Source organism: Rissa tridactyla, chromosome 5 (genome assembly GCF_028500815.1).
Source record: "Rissa tridactyla isolate bRisTri1 chromosome 5, bRisTri1.patW.cur.20221130, whole genome shotgun sequence".
In the NCBI taxonomy this organism is placed as follows: Eukaryota; Metazoa; Chordata; class Aves; order Charadriiformes; family Laridae; genus Rissa; species Rissa tridactyla.
In genome coordinates this window covers 13,121,951-13,142,190 of record NC_071470.1, presented here as the reverse complement: position 1 = coordinate 13,142,190, position 20,240 = coordinate 13,121,951, and the positions used below count along the sequence as shown (strand labels likewise).

Genomic DNA, 20,240 nt, shown 5'->3' with positions numbered 1-20,240 from the left:
ATCACAACAGGAAGTAGATGACATGCTCCAAGCAGATCACCTATCTGTGCAATAACTACTTGGGGACCTTGTTTCGGTATTGGCAGGGGGTTGGAACTAGAAGATCTTTAAAGTCCCTTCCAACACAAACCATTCTATGACTCCATGATTCTATTGCAAACACTGTGCTCTAGATGGCACCTCACGGTACCCATGGTCTCACCAAGAGGGAAGCCACTTCAAGGGAACCACTCAAGTGTGTAGTGCAAGATGTCAAGCATAAACGCAAAACAAATTCATACCAAAATGTACCTCTCCTCCACAGTAAACTAGATTCATTCATTGTGTATACAGATAATTTAAGAAGTTGGTGAGCAGGTTTATCTGACCTTCATCCCAGCTATCATGTGCTAACTACTTCCACCATAGTCTCTGTAGCCAAAGCTCGTTCAGGAAGAGACAACCGAGAGCAGACAGAGCAACAGCTTTATAGGCCAGACCACAGAAGCACCCTAGAGACTTAGAGCAGAGCAAAATATTATTTTTTATTTTTTTTTTACTAACAAGGAAATAATGTTATGTTACAGCATCTTCGATTGCACTAATGAAGAAATAGTGTAGTAAGACAAAGCAGCAAGGAAGCTAGAAGAGCTGGGGAAAAAATTGTCTTAAAGCATAATTAATTAAACCCAAAACAAAATAAAACCAACCAAAACCAATAAATCCCTCATCCATGCTGCAATTCAGATACATAATGCTCAACTACTAATTCAGAATTGTGCTGGGGCACGGGGCGGGGGGGGATAGGGAAAAATGCGTTGCTTTTAATGATCAGGAAGTCATAGATTTTGTGATAGATGACTTCATTTTCCTTAGGAGACTTGCACTGTTCCAGGCATATAGTGTTTAAAAACCCTAGTAAAATGTGAACCTGCTACAGTAAGACTGACCTGTCTGCATATTTCACAGGGACCTCGATGACAGCGCTGTGAACATTTATGGATGCCACATTCCAGAACTTTGTCACAACTATCGCCACAAGTGGGCACATCTTCTGTACAAGGCAAGGTAAACTCTAGATGAAGAGAGAGAGGTACAAGCAAAGGTTTAGAAAAAAAGCCAAAATATTTCGAAAAAAAATGCACTGTGTACTATGACTTTAAATGCCAATCTTCTCTCATTTCTTTAAAAGCTTCTCTAGAATTACTCAATTAATCACCTTCCTAATTAAACCGCTGGTATTAAATAAAGCTTTGAAAGAATTAAGCAAAAATGTAAATAAGCTGTCACAGTTCACTGTTTGCAAGAAATTTTTATGGACCCTGCCCTGCAGAATTAGGCTAAGCTACTGACTGTCAAAGACTGTGTGACTTCTTTTTCTTTAGATTTACCTTTTTTTTTTTATAAAAAAAAAAAAAAAAAAAAAAAAAGGAGCTTACTTGATTTTTCACACGGACAGGACCTTTTCCCAGAACGAGGACAGTCTCCACAGGGACCAGCATGACAAACTTGTTCACATGTGTGATTACCACAAGGCAAAGGTTTCCCACACACCTGGTAAACTCAGAGAAATGGAGTCAATGCAATGTAACAAAACTACGTACCAAGACAAAGCAACCCAAGGGGGAAAACTATGGGTGAGAGACATCTGGATGGAATTTAACTTTTTCTGAATTTTGTTAACAAGTCTTATATTCGCTGGGTTTGCCAAATAAAACTGATCACTCCTGCAGTGATCCTGACTGGAAGACCACCGTATACTGAAGAGTTAGTGGTTCACATAACAGTTAATCTCAGTAGTCCCAGGCCTGTGTTGTGCTGCACATATCCCTTGGCTGCAGGATAAACTTATTGTAGCGGAGGAGATTGGAGGCAGCTCCCACTTGGTACCAGTGATTACGCCACCTGCATGTCCTTGCCTTTATCTAAAAGCACAACAAGAAGTTGCCATGCAAACATCCTTTCTGTTTGACAGTAGAAATGATGAACACAGTTGCTTCCTCATAACAAAACCCTACAATAGCTTCAATGACCAAACTAGGGTAACCCTTTCTACAGATGGGGTCTGCAGTGCATGCTGCACATGGATCAGGGGCTCATTCAATGCTGCACAGCTTGGGGTTCTCAGCATCTAAAGGACCCTACTATTATTTATAATATAATCCCTTTCTCTATAGCGTTAGCTGAAATAAATCGCATTTTAACTGACACTTTACAGAGGCCAAGTACCTTTCTTACTGGGATTGTAATCACTAGGTACCTCCTGGTGCAACCTCCCCCTGCCACTTAATTTTTTAAATTATTTTTATTTTTTACAGTCTGTCAATCCATAGCCCTGGTCATAAGAATGAGCTGCAAATATACTTCAAAGAATGAATCACAAAGCTTTCATTCTGTTACAGCCACTAGAAGTAAATAAGCATGAAACTCTTATCTACTAAGTTGTGGTTTCATGCTTATTTTTGAAGACAGCAGCTGAAGTTTCAACCTCAAGTACAAGAAAACAGACTATACAAGGTCAAACTCACTGCTAGCTTAACCCTAACACAATTCCAGAAGTGACATTTTAACTGCTATCAGAAATGACTTGTGACACCAAGTAGATCCGTTCTCAAACACCGCTGCTTGTATTTTTGATTGCACTCTCAAAACCTAAAAAATAAAACTCTTTTCCTACCAAATGAGTTATTCCAATCCTTAATACGCTGATTAATCAAATTTTATAATGACGAGAAATAAGCTAAAAAGGACAGCCTCACATACCTGATCACACTGCCACTGAGGGCTCGCACAAAGTCTTTCTGCTGTCTGTCTTCCACAGATGCACCGTTGTTTACTGACTCGTGGACAAGGCTGACAATCTCCTGTATGCAATCGGAAAGTGACATTTAGAGTGGGAATTGCGAAAGAAGGATGTTTCTTAACAATGAAAACGACTACTCAGAGGTCTAAGGCGGCAGGTCTACCTGCGTGGCAGGAATTCTCACAAGCGTGTTGTCCACACAGCAACGTCCGGCCACACGGCAGGCGACAGGACCATTCCTTGGCACTGCACCTTCGGGGCACTGGTTTGGCTTTCTTACAGTGACAGGTTGTTGTGACCATCTTTGGGCAAGGTGGACAGGGTCCTAAGTACAGGAAAAAAGAATACCTCATGGTCATTCAGCAAATGCAGCCCTGACTACATGTCTTATTCTCAGAATTTTAAATATAGTTAGCAGATTTTAAGTAAAGCTGTGTAACAGCTACATAAATACAGGTCATACAACCAAGAGACACAATGGATTTACCTGGATGACAGAGCAGCAAACATTTATGACCACAAGAAGGTTTGAATTCCCTCTCACATATCTGACCACAGGAGTGAGGTACCAGCCATGGGTCCAGTGTTGGATTCTCTACTTTTCCACAGTAACAGTAATACCTACTGGGAGTTTCAGACCGTTTGTATTCAAACCTACATTTTGGACTACAACAAGAAAAAAAAGGAGTGAAAAGAAAAGCGGTTTTTTGAAGAATTTTTTAAGAAGAAAAGCAGTTTTTAATCATTTAAGTTTCCCAAGACTGTTACCAGCCTACCAATTAACGTTTTTACAACTACTGTAACCAATAACAACCTAATCAAATTCATAATATACAATAAAGGTCTTGCTATATGTCAGATTTTACAATACATTCATTAGAATGTCTAAGGAATTGTCCTATCACTGCAGTCTTTTTTCTCTAAGAATATATAAAAAAAAATTCAGTGTAGCAAGCATACAGAACAACTTTTACGTCAAGTAATACCAAAGGAAAGCATGCAACAAAGAGTTAACCTACTTAAACAGAACCAATAAAAAAAGAGATATTAAAATCCAGGGTTTTTTTACCAGTAGCAATTTATAAGCTATGTAAAAAAAGATTTAACAATGCTATTAAAACCATGCGTACTAATTAAAATATTATCTGAAAGATTTTAAGTTGTATCAGTTCAGTATCTTAGATATTGTAAGATGCACACCTTTATTTATTATCCTTGAGAGTGGCAGATATTAAAAAGTAATATCCTAAAGGTAGATAGGCACCAGGGGACTGGAACTCATTAGTGCCACAGGCCCTAAAGACTTTCAGGTGCAAACTATGGATGAGGGAGGCAACACAAGGAGGAAAAAAGCAGCTCCCATTTCTGGCTACACTGGGAAAAGACAACAGAAAAGGGAGAATTCAAAGCCTCTATTCAGAGAAGAGAGGCTTTGAAGGACCTATGTACTCATTTTTATCAAATAAAATATCAATTTGCCCCTATATAATACATTACAGTCCATAAATCATTTCTCCATAAATCATTTCTCCATAGTGACAGCAGTTTTATTGTGTGCTTAAATGTTAAATACCATTTGCCTTGAAATTTTTTCATTATAAACACAAAACTAGTTTGTAGTAGAATAAGCATTATCAACTTGAGACGCTGTGAGCCGACAATTTTATACCTTATTTCCTAAGCAAACCTGCTCTCTGAGATCTCACATTAATAGCTTTTAAATCCACCAGACACTTTCAACCAAATTTGAGAGAGGATTGCATCTCAAAGATACTACTACAAGCTTCCACATAGAAGCAGATGGGCAAATAAAGCACACAACAAACATGCACCTTGAAGGTACTTTCAAACACAAATCTATTGAAAAAAGCAAGCTTCATTATTCATGCAGCCACAATATCACCTCCTTTATACAATCTCATGTAAAACTGCAAGACTGCCTTTAATGCTTGAGTTATACAGATACTAAAATAATAAATCAATCCCTAAATCTTGCTATTTTAGAACTGCTTTTTTTTTTTTTTTTTATTTCATGGTGCCCATTTTAAAAGTGACAAGTATGTAAAGCCATTCAGAAATAAATACTAGAAGCTGAGGCACAATAGATAAGTTACCTTCTCAGAGGTTAAAACAAATTTGATGCAGCAGGTTTTACTATGAAATATTCTTGAATCATGTTAATGAAAACTTGAAAATAATTCAGAAAAAAAGCAATAGAAAATTCAGTCTTCTATATTTTTTTTTTTGGTGCACATGTCATTTACAGGTACAATTCCTTCCTAAAGTAAACTCCAGTTTGCGTATATTTCACAATAAAAGTATACCATGAAGAGCTCACCATGGCCAGGGATAATCTTTCTTCCCAAAATCATCATCCGTCAAAGGAGAAGACACAAGGAAAAGGCTGTCCTTGGCCCACTTCTGGATACACACCAGATGAAATATACAAAAGCATCCACAACAGCTCCAGACCTACAGGGCAGATTTAAGTGCCAATTGCTTTGTATTAGGTTTCTTTCCGTTTCCACTGATGAACATCCATAATATCTAAAGAAGTACAAGCATGCTACTTTTTTATTTAAAAAATGGATTTCCAAAGATAGATTATACCCATTGTTAGATTAATACAGGTAGTTTTACTGTTACAGATTCATACCTATAATCTTTTTTCCTGCTGCCGTGGGAAGTTTTTGCCAAGGTTTATGGAGCCCAAAATATTCATATAATCATAGAAATGTTGATTTACACACACTGTTGGAGGTCACGTAGCACAACCTCGTGCCCAGAGTAGGACTACTGCCAACTCAGCTCAGTTCAGTCACAGCTTTGCCTAGCAGAGTTGGGAAATCCTGAAGGATGGGGACTCCACAACCATCCTGGGCAACCTTGTCCAAGTGTCGTACTACCTTCCTAGTAGCCGATTTGCACCTCCCAAGCCCCAGTTTGTGCCATTGCCCCTTGTTACACCATGAACATGACTTTGGCCACCTTCACAACTCCAAGTAGACAGAGGCTGCAACTGTATCATCCCCTAGCCTCCTCTCCGCTAGACTAAACAAGCTCAGCTCTCCCTCCACCTCTCTCCCTGACCTACGCTCTTGGCCTACAGATGTCTTGGTAGTAAAAGTACTAAAAAGATTTTTTTCCCCCTTTCAAACTTTAGGATTTACATACAATGCTTGTAAGAAAAAGATTTGATTAGAAGTGTGGCTTGCAACATAGTGTCTTTTGTTCAAAGAGCAAGAGAGGTATAAAATGGAACAGAATTAAAAGCAAATGTATTTAAGAGAGAGTTGATTTTGCCTGTGTCCTGTCTCCATCACTAAACCTTTATGATCTTGTTCCCAGTGTACTTCTCCCTGTCAGTTCCTGAGTGAAATCACAATCCTTTGCTTAGGATATCAGCCTGCTGCTGAAAAGCAGTTTAAATAACAGAAATGCAGTTTTATGGCTTTGGTACTTTCCACATATTGATGTCTTAAATTGTCAGCTTAGAATGATTATAACAATTTGGTAAGAGAAATGCAGCAGAAAATTTAAGTTTTAATTTCTTTATGTTTTTAATAACTTATGACATTGTTATAAAACTATACTGTGAAAACAAGGAGAATTTCCCCACTAACTTATAGAGGGCAAAGTCAATGACATAAGTTTCTAAAAGTACGGTAACTAACTTCCCAAAACTAAAGCTAAACAGGAAGTGTTAAGTAAACAAAGACTACTGTAAAATACTTACAGCTTGGTTCCTCTTAACTGAAGCAATGCAGATCAGACATGTCATAGCCCCCGACTGAAAAGCTTCATTCATGTACTGTCTTGTACGTTCCAGTTCACTTGCATCTCCATCTTTAATACATAAAGATTTTTAAAGCAATCAAGTTATGTTTGATCTGCTGTTTTGTTCATGTTGAGACTGCTGTAAAAGTATTTTTTTTCTCTGAACAGAGGCCAGTCATAAATTCCTATAAAACCACATTATTAGAAGTACTTAAGACAGTTTTAAAACTATACAATTGGTTCTGCAATAAAAAGGCAAGAAGTACTGCCAGCGTGCATTGCTGGGAACACAGAATTTTTTTTTTTATACAAGACGTCAGAATAAAGTGCTTTCCCTCCAATTATGGAAAAAAAACTAATACACAGCCAGTAATACAACATTGTTTATGCTTTCATACTGAAATAAGAGTCAATAAATGAAAAAAAATAATTACCAGTTTGACTGGTGTAAATGGTAAATGTTTTGGCCAAAATCTTTCCTTGTTTTATTTCAGCATCTTCATCATCATCTTCAGATGAGGAGCTAAATTGGTCTTCAACTAGCTTTTTTGCTGCAGCCTGATTAGCCTTCTTAATTTCATCAAATTTCTTCTGTGAAGATAGTTCTATTAAAAGAACAGATTAATAATGATTAATACCATGAAATTAATCATAACACCACATGCAGTTCTACGTACTTTCATCTGTCCTCTTCTTTAAAGAGCTTCCTGATTGTATGTTTTTAAGGGCAGTACCTTGCTACCTTTTCAAAACCACACGAGATAAACTGTATTTTCTTCTTTACTGTGCATTATCCATAAAATTCACAGCAGGAATTACTATCTGTCAATTACTGATGACAAATCCAACCAAACATACTAGAATATATACATCTGTAATGATGCTTTACTAAAAGGATACTTAAAAAAACCAAAACACACACATCCCACACAAACAATTTTCAGAGCATGAAGGGGAAAGAAAAAATAAAAATCAGGCAATTCTTAACAAGAGCAATTGTTATAATTTGCTGATACCCTACAGGTACCTCTCCCAGCATTTGGTATTTTTGAAATTATGACTTTTATTGGTCTCCCTCCATCCAACAAGTCCTTATTGCAATAGTGGGTTCATACTATTTCAAACATGGCAACATGAAAATAAGTATTTTACAACATGAACATGAGTACTTTAATATAAGCTTTTTTTTCTATGTTATTGCATGTGAAATAGAGGAAGATTGTCACGTGGAGGAAAAAAATAAATAACAGAGTTCATAATAAACCAATGTTCCTTTAAGATAACATATCACAGAGATATAAAAGTCTTCCAGAGATCACAGGTCTTAAAGTACCTCCTTAGTTTTCCATTTTAGACTATCACACCACTATACCCACTATGTTCCCTGGGATTTGGTCAAGTTTAGTTTTTAGGCTTTCCTTAATAAACTATGCTGCCACTTGAAGAGAGCTCAGTATTCAGCCCTCAGTATTGCATTATTAATAACTTGCACTCAGAGCAACCCCAGGCACTGGAAAGCCCGGCTCTTTCCCCAGCCCGGGCCGATGTGGCGCTGACCGGGCTGCCTAAAGCTTGTCCCTAGCGGGCAGCACCCTCCTGAACCAATCCTATTGAAGAGCAGCAGCTTCATCCTTTACCTCACCCTTTACCTTCCTATTCACAGGAGCCCTGTACCCCGGGGAGGACTCAGCCCCGAGCCCCCGCGGCTGCCCGCGACCCCCGCGTCACCCCCAGACGGTACCTGCAGGCAGGAGAAGGCACATGGCGAAACACCGGCTCGCTACCGCCTCATCGGCCCGCCCGCCTCCCTCCCCCACGGCGCCGGGACTCCCCAAGGGACTCCCCAAGGAGCTCCCCAAGGCCCGGCCGGGCCCCGGGCCACCGCCGGCGCCCCCAGCCCAGCACCCCGCAGATCCCGGCCGGGCCGGGATGGAAGGGGCGGAGACGACACTCACCGCTGGCCCCCTCGGCGCTGGTCCCTGCGGCCACAGCGCCAGCACCGCCGCGGGCCCGCGGGGCCGGGGGCCGGACAGCCGCTCCAGCGCGGCCGGCGAGACCGTCCCCGGGCCTGCCGCGGCCCCGGCCCCGGCCCTGGCCCTGGCGCCAGGGCGCCTCCATTTCTCCCCCGCCAGCGAACGAAGGACGGCGGAGGGAGGCCGACCACCCCTCACACCACCGGCTGAAACCGCCCCGAGGCGAACGAGCTCGCTCTCTCTCTTTCTCCCTCCCTCCCGCCGGCCCGGCCCGGCCCCTCCGTGCGGAGCCGCAGGGACGCCGGTGAGCTCCCGCGGCGGCGCGACTACAACTCCCAGCGCTCCCCGCGCGAGCGGGTCGGAAGTGGCCGCCGGCGACTACAACACCCAGCATGCACCGGAGCGCCGCACCCCCCGCTACGGAGCAGGCTCGGAAGGCGCGGCCCGCCCTTGGAGTCAAAACCACGTTTACAAATAAGACAGGTCGGCGTCGCTTTATTACTTAATGCTTTAATTTCTTTTTGCCTGCTGCTCTGTCTGCTACAGGTCTTTTTCTGGCAGCCGTTTGTGCGGCTGTTGGGTGTGTTTTTCCTCACAGCTCCTCTTCCTCAGAGTAGGAGCGGCTTGAAAAGTGTTTTTAGAAACTTTGCTGAAGTAACATCCAGGTTCTGCTGTGCAGAAATACATATTGAGGAACCCGTGTGCCTCCTGGAAAAACTTCTGGTAGATAACGCAAGTTGAAATAACTTACATTTGATGGACACTTTCTGATGGCACTCATGTTCTGTCTTGCTGTGCCAGGAGGAAACTGCATTTAGGGTTTTTTTTTTTCAGCAAGTACGTGTTTATAAAAGTTAAATAGTGCAAGATTTCAAATAATGAGTCTGAAAACAGTAAACTGCTGGATTTCAATTCTGGTTTTCTGCTTTATTTTGAAGTCTTTAACATAATTTTTATTCTCAAGAAAAGGGCAGCTGGTGGCTATAGCTTGTGTCGTAGACTGAGGGATTAATAAAAGAAAAAATACAATCAGTAGATCTCTGCCTTTATTAATTGAATCTCCTATCACACATTTCTCTAATACAAAGTCTTAAACTCTTCAACAAAGGACAAAAGTGCTTCCTAAGCGCCTAGTGAAATACGACGCAGCGCTATAGGATGCTGCTGCCACACAGATTGCAAATTATACTCAAAGACCTGAATTGGAAGAATGCTGATTGCGAAGTCTAACATTTCACAATTCAGTTAAATGCCAGAATAACCCTTGTTCTTGTGTGCATCAATAGAGCCTGTAATGAAATGATGGCATACTCTTTCCTCTCCCCAGCACATTATGCCATTTGTCGTGCAAAGCACGGGATCAACAGTGAATGGACAGCTGTTTCGTATTTACATTTATCTTTCTTGTTCCATATGTATCCTATGCACTCATTACTCTAAGAACACTTAATTCTTGCAGTGAAATCAGGAGTTACTTATACATCTCTGGCATTCTGGAAACCTATCAACATTACAAAAAAATAAAACAACCAGAAATTAATGCACTTTACAAAAGATCCAATTTCTAATATCTCCATCTTACTAAGGAGAAGAACAAAAGTATAGAGAGATTATCAAGTGATAGTAATGTTTGCATATGTATGTTTTAAGAGTGGCAGTCCAATTGATGATCAAAATCTACTGGAAATACCCAGCTGAAAATACCCAGCTGAGACCACAACTAGTAAAACCCAATTTTTAACCAATGGATAAAGGACATAAATTAGGGAAGAAATCCAAGGAGATAATGCTTCTTAAAGCAGTTGAAAATGTATCTGACATATGAAAAAGATTTTTCTATCTTAGTGGTAGTTATGAACAGAATACCCTATCAATGAAAAAAGTAACCTATTTAGTCATTGTATTCTTTTCCCAACAGCAGCTACAGAAGATGCTGTAGGAAGAGTTTGGCCTCTTTCTGTTGTGTCTGCCCCTTGCACTCTGCCAGCATCCACAACTGTTACGCTAGGGACATAAAAAATTTTAAGCACAGATATTAAAAACTTGATAGTCCATGTTCAGCAGCCGTATGATTACATGGAGCAGAACAGTCTTCAATATTATGTATTTGTTATTATTGTGGAAAGAACAGCTATATTTTGAGCCATCCATATTTGTCACATTGATGCTTGCAAAAAGTTGTGTTTTCTCCCCGCTCTATTCCAGCCTTTGCATGTAATATCCCGAAAAAAGGACCATTTAAAACTGCCCGCTTCCATTTCAAGAAATCAGCCAAGGTGGACCCAATAAAGTAATAATATTTTCCAAATCTTACAGCCTTCCGTACTCGCATCTGCATTGTAGATATACCAAATTCTTTATATAACAATAATTAATCTTATGTTAATCAATAGATTTTAAAATGTGTTTGTTTATACGCAAATTTAGTATCATCGTTCATGCCTATATTGACATTAGATAATAAAATTGGTACCAAACCTTTCTTTCTTGCTGTAAGTAGACACAAAGAAATGATTTTAAAATAGTCAGCAAAACTGTCAATATTTGCCAGTGTATGACTGTACTGAATGATTGAATGCATTTGCTGTAGAGCAACATACATAATGCATTAGCAGATAATAACACCTGTTTGTGCAGGAGCAAGATGTTATCTTTCATCCTCATTCTCAGTTCTTCTTCTTCTTTCCAAAACCCGCCAAATATGTGCTGCTTGTAGGAAATTAGTGACATGACCTCAACAAATAATTTTCCATAATTAATAGTCAGGTCCTACAAAGATTAGAAATGAATGTATTCAGCCCCATGCAGGATTTGACCCTAAGTTTTATTGGCAACCTCCAGTGTTTTTATTCCGCTTTTGACTCTCCAGGTTTATCTGTGGATGGATCTCCTCCTTCTAAGTCTGCGAATTCTTCCTGTATAATGGGCTTCAATATTTTCTCGATTTGTGTTAGTCTTTTTTTCAGTTTCTGTTGTGCAGCTTCGTACTCGGCCAGCAGCCTGGCAAACTTTGTTTGTAATCTGTCCATTGCTCCTTCCATGTAGCTGACCTTCTCTTCCAGATCTTTAGGATCGCTTCCTAAATTTGCAACTTCAATGTCCAGCAACCCATCTTTCATTAGGATTTGCTTACCTTTCTCTTCCAGCATAGCCTTTGCATCTGGATACTCTGTTAAAGCCTCCATGAGATCATCTTTAGACAGACAAAACAAGTCCGAGTATCCAATACTTCTGATATTGGCTGTTCTTCGATTGCCAGCTTTGCTACCTTTGATATTAAGAATGCTGATTTCTCCAAAATAGCTGCCGTCACTTAACACCACAAATTGGGTAATTCCATCATCAGCAACTACTGCCAGCTTCCCTTCTTTGATAATGTACATCTCTCGTCCAATATCTCCTTTTCTGCAAATATAATCTCCAGGACTGTATACTTGCGGCTGGAGTTTCAAAACCAGTTCAACCAACAGACCAGCTTCACAGTCTGCAAAGATACGAACTTTTTTTAGTGTTTCCAGGTGAACATTGATTGCAATCTCTGCTCTTAGTTTATCTGGCAGATACTTCAAGACTTCCCTTTCATCCACAGCCTTTTTATTTGTCCACAGGTAGTCAAACCACTTTATAACTCTTTTCTCCATGTCTTTACTCACATTCCGAAAGTGCATATACTGCTTGATAGCATCAATCCTTGCTTGAAACTCTGCCCTGGCAGCATTCATGTTGGAGATCATAGAGCCCACGTTACCAACAATGGTAGCGAAAATCAATACTCCAACCAAGAAGTCAACGACCACGAAGAAATACTCAGAATCTCTTACAGGAGGGGGTGTTTCACCGATAGTAGTCAGGGTCAGCGTTGACCAGTAGAGACTGTAGACATACTTTCTAGTCAGACGGGCAAATTCGGGATCGGAGGTGTTGGGGTAGACCCACGTGTCAGCCCCAAACCCAATGGCTTTTGAGATCGAGTAGTACACACAGGCGTTCCAGTGAATAATAATCACAATGTACATGACAAGGTTAGAGATCCTGAAGATGTTTGGGTAGTTTGTCCTTGTTTCTGTTCGCTGGAAGAATTCAAACATCCGAGCTACTCTGAGTAGTCTGTTTATTCTTAATTCTGGGTAATTTAGTCCTAACTTAAAGTATAAGAGATCAGTTGGTATGACTGACAGAAAATCTAATTTGAATTGAAAAGATGTCTTATATTTCTCTCGAAGCTTTTGTTCTTCTTTCACCAGAAGACCTTGCTCCAGGTAACCTAAAATCAAATTGTAAATAATAAAAAATGTTACACCTTCAATTTCATTGTGTTCAATGTCAGTCCAAATCTACTTTGAAAAATATTTTGGTTGCAAGTTCCAGATGGTACATAACTTCTTTTACTTTTTGATAAACAATTTCTTATTTCCAAATATTCAGCTTCATTCTATATGGTTCAGCTGGAGCTAAACTATACAGCTTTGAAAATTAAACATCTCTAGCTCTGATTCTTTCCCTCCACTTTTCCACTATGGTGAAGATCTGGAAAAAAAAAAACAACCCCCCTGCAAAACTCCACAGAATATAGGGAGGGTGGTTAACATGAGGGAAAGAATTTGAACGTGGGAATTTCAGTTCCATATTGAGTGTACCTACTCAATAGCTCTGGATGTAGCATAAGATTTTAAAAGAAACAGTTGCAGCTGACGTTAATTGGATGTCTTTCTTGCGCAGTGGTCTTGAAAATCAAGCAAATACTTGAATCTCCTTAAATACAAAATCCGGATTTTGGTGCTAATTTTTCAGAACCCCTGAGCCCCACTTGTCAGCATTGCATGTTTATTTTGTCTTGTTGAGTCATCTACAGGCAGAACAGCTTGTATCTAGCTTACCTCATGCCTTGCTTACCTCAGGCTTTATATATTCTTTAAGTAATACATCAGAGTTTCTCCTGTTTTTACAGGTCACAGACTACAGTCTTTCAGAGATCTGTCTCGATGTCTTTTTCAATATTGCACCTCATCAAGGATACCCAGGTAATAGGAGCAGTATTCTGAATATTTTAAGCCACCTGACACAAATACATTAAGAGCAACAACTGATCATTGAGTATACTTACCTGTTCTTGTCCGTACAAACATGTCAGCAATATAGATGGCATCAGAAACGTAATCAATAATAAACCATGCCACTAAGTAGTCATGCTGAAGCTCTTCAAAACAGGCTCTGAATAGGAAAAGACAGAAGTAAATTACCATGAAATAAAGATTAAATACTTGCATGAAATCAGTGATGAATAAAATATTTTTTTAATCTATTTGTGAATATTATGATTTGCCAGAAGTTTTATATAGTCATTAAAGAAGTACATCACCTAGCAATAATCATGGTCCAGTTGTACATGACAGGCATTGTGATGCAGAACAACCAGTTGTAATACATATTTCCTGCTGGATCAATAATGAAAATATCTTTTTTCTTCCTAAGTGATAGGCAGGAAAAAAAAGGAGATTTAATGAGAGTCATAAAATACACATAGCAATTTTTGAGGAATGAAGCATTCCAGAAATTGTTATTGTTAAATAGAGGGTCTTTATATTAAAGTTAAGCTTTGTTTGAATGCATGGAGAACATGAAGCTTCTCGTTAGGTGTGACTTGGGACGCAAACTGTAGAATCCAAATCTTGCTGAGAAAAATCAGATTGGCAGTCCCACTTCAGTTTGTAGTGGCACATGTAATTTCAACCTTTTTAAATTAACTTGTTTCTTACGTGATTAACTGTCTGGTCTGATAATTGATTTGATCTTCTTTCAAAAAATAAAATGATTATATGACTACTAATGTTTAATAAGTGAGGCAAATCCGTTCTCACTGGAAAAAGTTTAGCTTTGAGAAAGATGAAATATTGGCATAGTTTACATAAAGAAACCAAAGAACATGAAATCGTACAACACAAGTGCCTGCTGCACTATTTTAAATTTCTCTTCCTTGGCCAGAAAATTGTGAATTTACCAAGCTAAAGGTAAAGGAACAATTTTTAGATCATAGAAGAGTTTACTTGCTTGTAGATGCCCTTATGTGCAGAAGAGATTGCTTTACACTGGCACATCTTTTGCTGCAGGGGCAGGGTGTTATCCAAAAAAATATTGGATAATCAGAATCCAAACAAGATTTTTCATAATTTTTTTTTCAAATCAATTCCATGCATGCATATTTCTGTTGTCCACTTATGAAGTCAAATCAGAACAACTCTACTCTAGGGATAACGACAGCAATCTGTACACTCATTCACTACTCTGTAAGCATCTTGTTTACAGGATGTCCATGAATGGATTTGATTTTTCATCAAAAGCAATTTTATTCGACTAGAATAGCAGGACCTAAATGAAAAATACTTACTCTTCTTTATCTTCTTTCTTCTTGGACTTATCTTTGTTTTTATTTTTCTCCTTTTTTTCCTTGTTCTTTTGTGTTTCTCCATCCTTTTTTTTTTCTGACTTGCTAAGAAACAGATTTACATTTTCAGTTGTTGCAGACTAAGTTAAAACATATTTGGAAAGAAATTAAATGTCTTAGAAACAGTAGTATTATTACTCTTTATCTTACCTCTTCTTTTCTTTTTTCTTTTTCTTCTCCTCTCTAAGGAAAAGAAAAATATGATAGGCTCATGGGATGCACATAGCCATTGCTTCCACATTTATTTATTAGAGTCATCTCAATTCAGTAAGGATAACATTATACTTATTGTATTCACATAGAACTACTTCTGTTTTAAATTAATAGATATAATACCAGTAACTTTGGTATTGAGAATGATCATCATAACTATATGCATGAAGTTCAAAAGTACATGCAGTCACTTATGGGATTACTTAAATGACATAAGTCTTTCTAAAGAAATGATTAGATATATATCATTCTTTTTCATTGCTGCTTAAACAACCAATATTGCAGTACTCTATGAAATGGTAAAGATACTTACTCGTCTTTATTACTATTGTTGTTAATATTGTAGCGTGCAAACGCACCAGGTAGATACCGTTGCCTAGGGACCAGCAAAACAACACAGTTATGTGATATCTGCTGAAATACAAATAAACGTTTGATCTAAATTGTCACAGACTGTTTCTCACCATTTTAATCATGGGCTAAGTAATATAAGGAAATTGAAAGAGCACAGATTTTAATCTCCTAAATATTTACGATAAGCAATATATCACAATCTTAAAAACTTAATTTATTAATAGAGGGTGAAGAAAATTAGATGATGACAAGTATCTGTGCATAGTTAATCCCATGCAAATTATTAAAGAAAAAAAACCCAGAGGGATACAAAATGGCAAATTTGACATACCTGTTTTCCCCTTTGTTCATCGGTCCAGGGTCCTCACTGGTGTCTTGTACTACCACACTGGGAACAATTGTGTGGGAGTGATGGGTCTCAATCACTCCTACCTTCATGGTCAAGTTTGTCTTACCTTGGGTAATTGAGGAAGACTGATTTAAAAAAGAATCAAGTCATTTTAGAACTAGCAGAAGTAACGAGCAATTTTTTTTTCCCTAAAGATGAATCCTTTTTATCCTTGCTTCCCCCAAAACCAACAACAGTATTTCCAGTTTTCTCTCTTACATGACATTCCCACCAGACAAGAAATGGCACCAAGAGTGCTTCAGTGTGCTGAATGACCAGGCAACTGCTGCTGAAGAGAATGTTCAACACATCTTTGTCTTAGAGGAGGCATTCATTTAGCTCTTTCTCCTGACTCTAATCCTACTTTGAAAATATTTAGACAATTGGTTTGAAGCGTCTACTACTGTTTCATTTGGTTTTGAACCAAAGGCTCATAATTTATCATATCAGGATTGATAAATAGATTCATGCACACATGATATCCAGAAAACCAGAAGCCTCCATCAGTTGGATGTCCAAAGAAATTTCAGTATGTCTGACATCTGAGAGTTATATGCTCTGTTGAGAGCAAAGAGTAGGTTCTGTAACTATGAACTTAAAGACTGATGGAGTAGTCTCCTTACCCACATAGCAAGTTGAACCTAAATACCTAAATGGAAATGTTAGTGGCTGTTCATGTCTGTTTTGTTCATCTCAATATTAAAAAAAATTGAAAATGTTGTAGTGTACATTAGTGTACATAACTTCTTCTCTCCCTTTTCGTCACTATTCTTACCATTTTGTTTATTTTAATCTATCTTGTCATCAATGAGACTGCCAACTCTTTGGGCATGAATTGTGTGATCTACAAGTATGACCTGCTCTTGACGGGGCCTTTTAGATAGGTTTAGAAATTCTGCAGTAACAATATCCCTTCATGTATGAACTCAGAGTATAAAGATGTCTGAAAGCCTCAAACTGACAAATGAGTGGCTGATCAGTACCACTGATAAATGAAATAAAATGCCATAGAATGAATCAATCTTAAAGAAAGTACTTGCATTCTGGAATCAAACACACTGCAAAAGAGAAGCAGGATGATACAGCTGCCACATCGCTCCCAGACTTACCCGACTTTCCTTATTAGTCAATGAAACTAAAAATATTCCTATATAGGAAATAGGAGAGGAAGCACATGTTTCCAGCAGTCATCAGACATGATTGACACGCAGTGCAAAAAATAATACAGCAATATACAACATTCTACAAAGTAGGAAGGTAAAGATTGAAGATTAAGGTGTGTTCTTCAACGAATAGTCCTAAATGTAGTCCAGCATTGCTGGTCAGTCTTTAAATGCTTGAGAGCAAGTGCTGAGACATATCAGTTGTTTAGCTTAAATAAGTGAGTTTTAATTAGAATAAATTACTTGGGTTTGAGATATAGCATGATTTCTGCTGTTTGCCTAGCTTTACTTAGCATGAATAGCTAGATTTGCTGAAGCCTTTATGCCACAATAGAGTTAATTTTCTTAGTAATTTTCCTAGCAGCTGGTACAGTGCGGTGTTTAGTCTTTTAGTATAAGAAAAAAGTTGATAGCACAGTGATGTTTTGGTAGGATATTCCCAAAGTCTGGGACTTTTCTGTTCCCTATGTTCTGCCAGGAAGTGCAGGGGTACAAGAAGCATAAACCAGGAGAAAAGGAGGTGACAACCCTCAGCAGAGACTGCAAATCGACAAGATAAGAGCAGTTAGTGGTCTGCCTGCCTGGACACAGAAAAAGAATCCAAGAAGGTGTTAGAAGACCCCAGACCAAAACCCACCACTGGACTAAAAGACACATGAGCAGCGCGTCAGGGGCGGGTGTAGAGATCGCAAGGGTACGATTGCCCAGGGATTTCTTACGACATCCCTCTCTGGAGACACCCAGCCCGGGCTGACCTGCTGTACCTTTGCATTAAATTATTTATTTTTATAAAATCCTACGCCTGAGACACTGCTGTGGGAAACCTAGGGTGGAGCCTGAAGAAGGAGGGAGCACACCCGAGACTCTGTGTGTGTGTGTGAGGAGTGGGAAGGGGCACCCGTCAGCTCCCGGGCGTCACCTGCTGTGAAGGGACCCTGGTCCCAGCAGCAGAAGACTCTGATGGTGTGTGTGCAACTCCTTGGATGGGGTGTGAATGCTCAGGCACCAGCTCTAACACAAGGATCAGGTCTAAGGAGCCACGTAAAAAGATTCTAAGTTTCAAAGACATAGTAAACATGAGGTTAGATTCACCAGGAGCCTAAAAGCTGTAACAGGGTTTCCACCGACTTACGCCAAGGAGAAAGTGTGTTTGAAAGTGTGGAGATTGAAAGTACGCCAGGTTGAATTAAGCAGCTTTACGTCTGCTTAAAGGTGCTGTGAAAGCTCTGCTAATGCTGGCACACAAAATTCCATCCTGATTTAACCTATATCCTCTGCAGAGCCACACTGGAGTCCATACAGCTCACAAATAACGGTGCAAAGTAAAGCTGTGTCCAACCAGTTTCAATCACTCAGCATCAGACAAACGCAAATGTATTCATCTCAAGGGAAATCATTCCCCCAACACAGTGGGCTCTACACCAGTCAGTTCACATTAGGACTCCTAGTACCAGCATTTCTACATAGGAACTTATTGACATGTTTATCTTTGGACTTTGAGTCCTCTTCAGTTTCAAGAACCAAAAAACCCATCTTCAACTTTGTGCTCTCCAGCCGTACTGATTTGCAGAAGTGCTAGGGGTTAAAGATGACAAGAAGTGTGGTAAAATAGGACGTGTAGAAAAATCCACACCCATCCCAAGTACTTAGCCTGGAGTTTGGGAAAAAATCTGTATCCTGTGCATTCCCCTGTTCTGCAGGTAAAGAGGATTTTCTGTGTATTTTTGCAAATGGCTCCATTAGTATCTATTTTGACGCTTTGTGCTCTGCCGAAGGAGCTGTGGCAGCCATGCATAGGACTTGCTGGGAAAAAGGAGCTGCCGTTTGGGGCAGGGCTGAATATTTCATTTTACTGGGGCACTGGAAGCATTAAGTGGGCATTAAGTATGCCTCAAAATCATCTGCACATGGAAATTGGGAGTGTTTACTACCCTGTGGTCTCAAAATACTAAATCTGAATGTCAGGCTCGGGTGACTGCTGCGCCAGGTTGTTTCCCTTGTCAGTCAGGATACGTAGCACAAGAATATCTTCAAATTCCATTATTCTCAAAGCAGATTTTGAAATTCTTGAGTCTAAGACACAGAAATGCTAACGCAGCGTGTGCCCAGCGCAAGTTGAACAGACACAGTAATTGCTCCTGGTTCGGGGACCGTGGTTACAGCATTTATGTGACAAACCCCCGACGCTGGGAACAGTAGTAAATGTCCTGTTAAACTCAGTGGGTCCAGAACTCACCTTAATGCATTTTTAAATTGTGTTACAGAGGTTTTGCAAACAATATTTCAGATGTTTTTCACTAAATTGTATCACTACTGCGTTTCTTATTCTGTAGTCACACGTATTTTTCTTAAACTGATACATTGTTACAAATTGTTACACTACGTTTATTTTAAAAATCCAGTGCTTATTTTCACTTTATCATATTTAGGTAGCAAGTTTGAGAGGTAATACAGATAAACACTTGGTTTAGAGGTATTTTAGATTTTTACCATATTGTTTTTACTGTATCATCACGAATAGTTTGCTTTTACTGGCTTTGATTTTTAAATTTGATGATTATGATAAACAACAGAGTTTTCGGACATTATGATCTAAAACCTAATTATATTAATTGCTATACATCAAAATCATTAGGGCTGCAAGAAAACTCAGGCAATATTGTCCTTTTACAGGACTGTAATGAATGGAAGGTCAGCTTCCATCTCTTCTGCTCTTTTTCACTTTCTTACTGGCCCACCTGTTGCGTGAAAAGGGGCAAAGCGGTTTTAGCAGAAGATAAACCCCCTTGCGTTCTAACACTCCTCACCGAGGTGGGAGGCTAGGTGCGGCTAGGTTTAAATTCTGAGTGATGCCCAATTCAACACTATCAGTCCAATCGCGTTTAATATATATTAAACTATTACGATTTGGATACACTAATAGTGGACTGCACCTTCAGTCTAGTCGTGCTCATGAACTAGCACGGCCACTCTTGAGTTTTTGGTCGCGTTCAGTGAGAAAGCGAAACGACTAGCTACTTAAAAAAAGTGCAGTTTATTTAAACAACAGATATATAGGTTCTTAGGATTGCCGGTGATAAATACACTGTCTGCAAAGCACGTGCAAATGAAAGTATTGTTACATATACAAAACGCGCGACAAAGTTAT

At 39.3% G+C, this 20,240-nt stretch overlaps 2 protein-coding genes and 1 long non-coding RNA gene across 5 annotated transcripts in view; 1 reads left to right on the top strand and 2 right to left on the bottom strand.

Moving 5' to 3' along the window:
- Positions 1–8,790, bottom strand: part of NFXL1 (nuclear transcription factor, X-box binding like 1) — a 50,773-nt gene extending 41,983 nt beyond the window's left edge. For 2 of the 3 annotated variants that reach the window (XM_054204231.1, XM_054204232.1), the window contains exons 1-9: positions 8,515–8,790; positions 6,994–7,164; positions 6,519–6,628; positions 5,121–5,254; positions 3,270–3,448; positions 2,946–3,107; positions 2,743–2,843; positions 1,419–1,533; positions 930–1,054 (exon numbers count right to left, since the gene is read on the bottom strand). In XM_054204231.1, coding sequence (XP_054060206.1) covers positions 930–1,054; positions 1,419–1,533; positions 2,743–2,843; positions 2,946–3,107; positions 3,270–3,448; positions 5,121–5,254; positions 6,519–6,628; positions 6,994–7,164; positions 8,515–8,677 — 1,260 coding nt within the window. In that variant the 5' untranslated portion in view covers positions 8,678–8,790. The remainder of the gene's footprint in view (positions 1–929; positions 1,055–1,418; positions 1,534–2,742; positions 2,844–2,945; positions 3,108–3,269; positions 3,449–5,120; positions 5,255–6,518; positions 6,629–6,993; positions 7,165–8,514) is intronic. The other variant, XM_054204230.1, reaches the window with a different exon arrangement.
- Positions 8,791–8,952: 162 nt separating this feature from the next.
- On the top strand, positions 8,953–19,443 carry LOC128910693 (uncharacterized). Its single transcript, XR_008466830.1, has 3 exons — positions 8,953–9,015; positions 13,481–13,553; positions 17,571–19,443. It is a non-coding gene; the product is annotated as an uncharacterized LOC128910693 (long non-coding RNA).
- CNGA1 (cyclic nucleotide gated channel subunit alpha 1) lies at positions 11,379–15,979 on the bottom strand. The gene is given in 7 exon segments (XM_054204237.1): positions 11,379–12,796; positions 13,637–13,743; positions 13,892–13,999; positions 14,918–15,019; positions 15,125–15,150; positions 15,497–15,567; positions 15,868–15,979. Coding segments are annotated over 7 exon segments (1,944 nt in total).
- Positions 19,444–20,240: the final 797 nt, after the last annotated feature.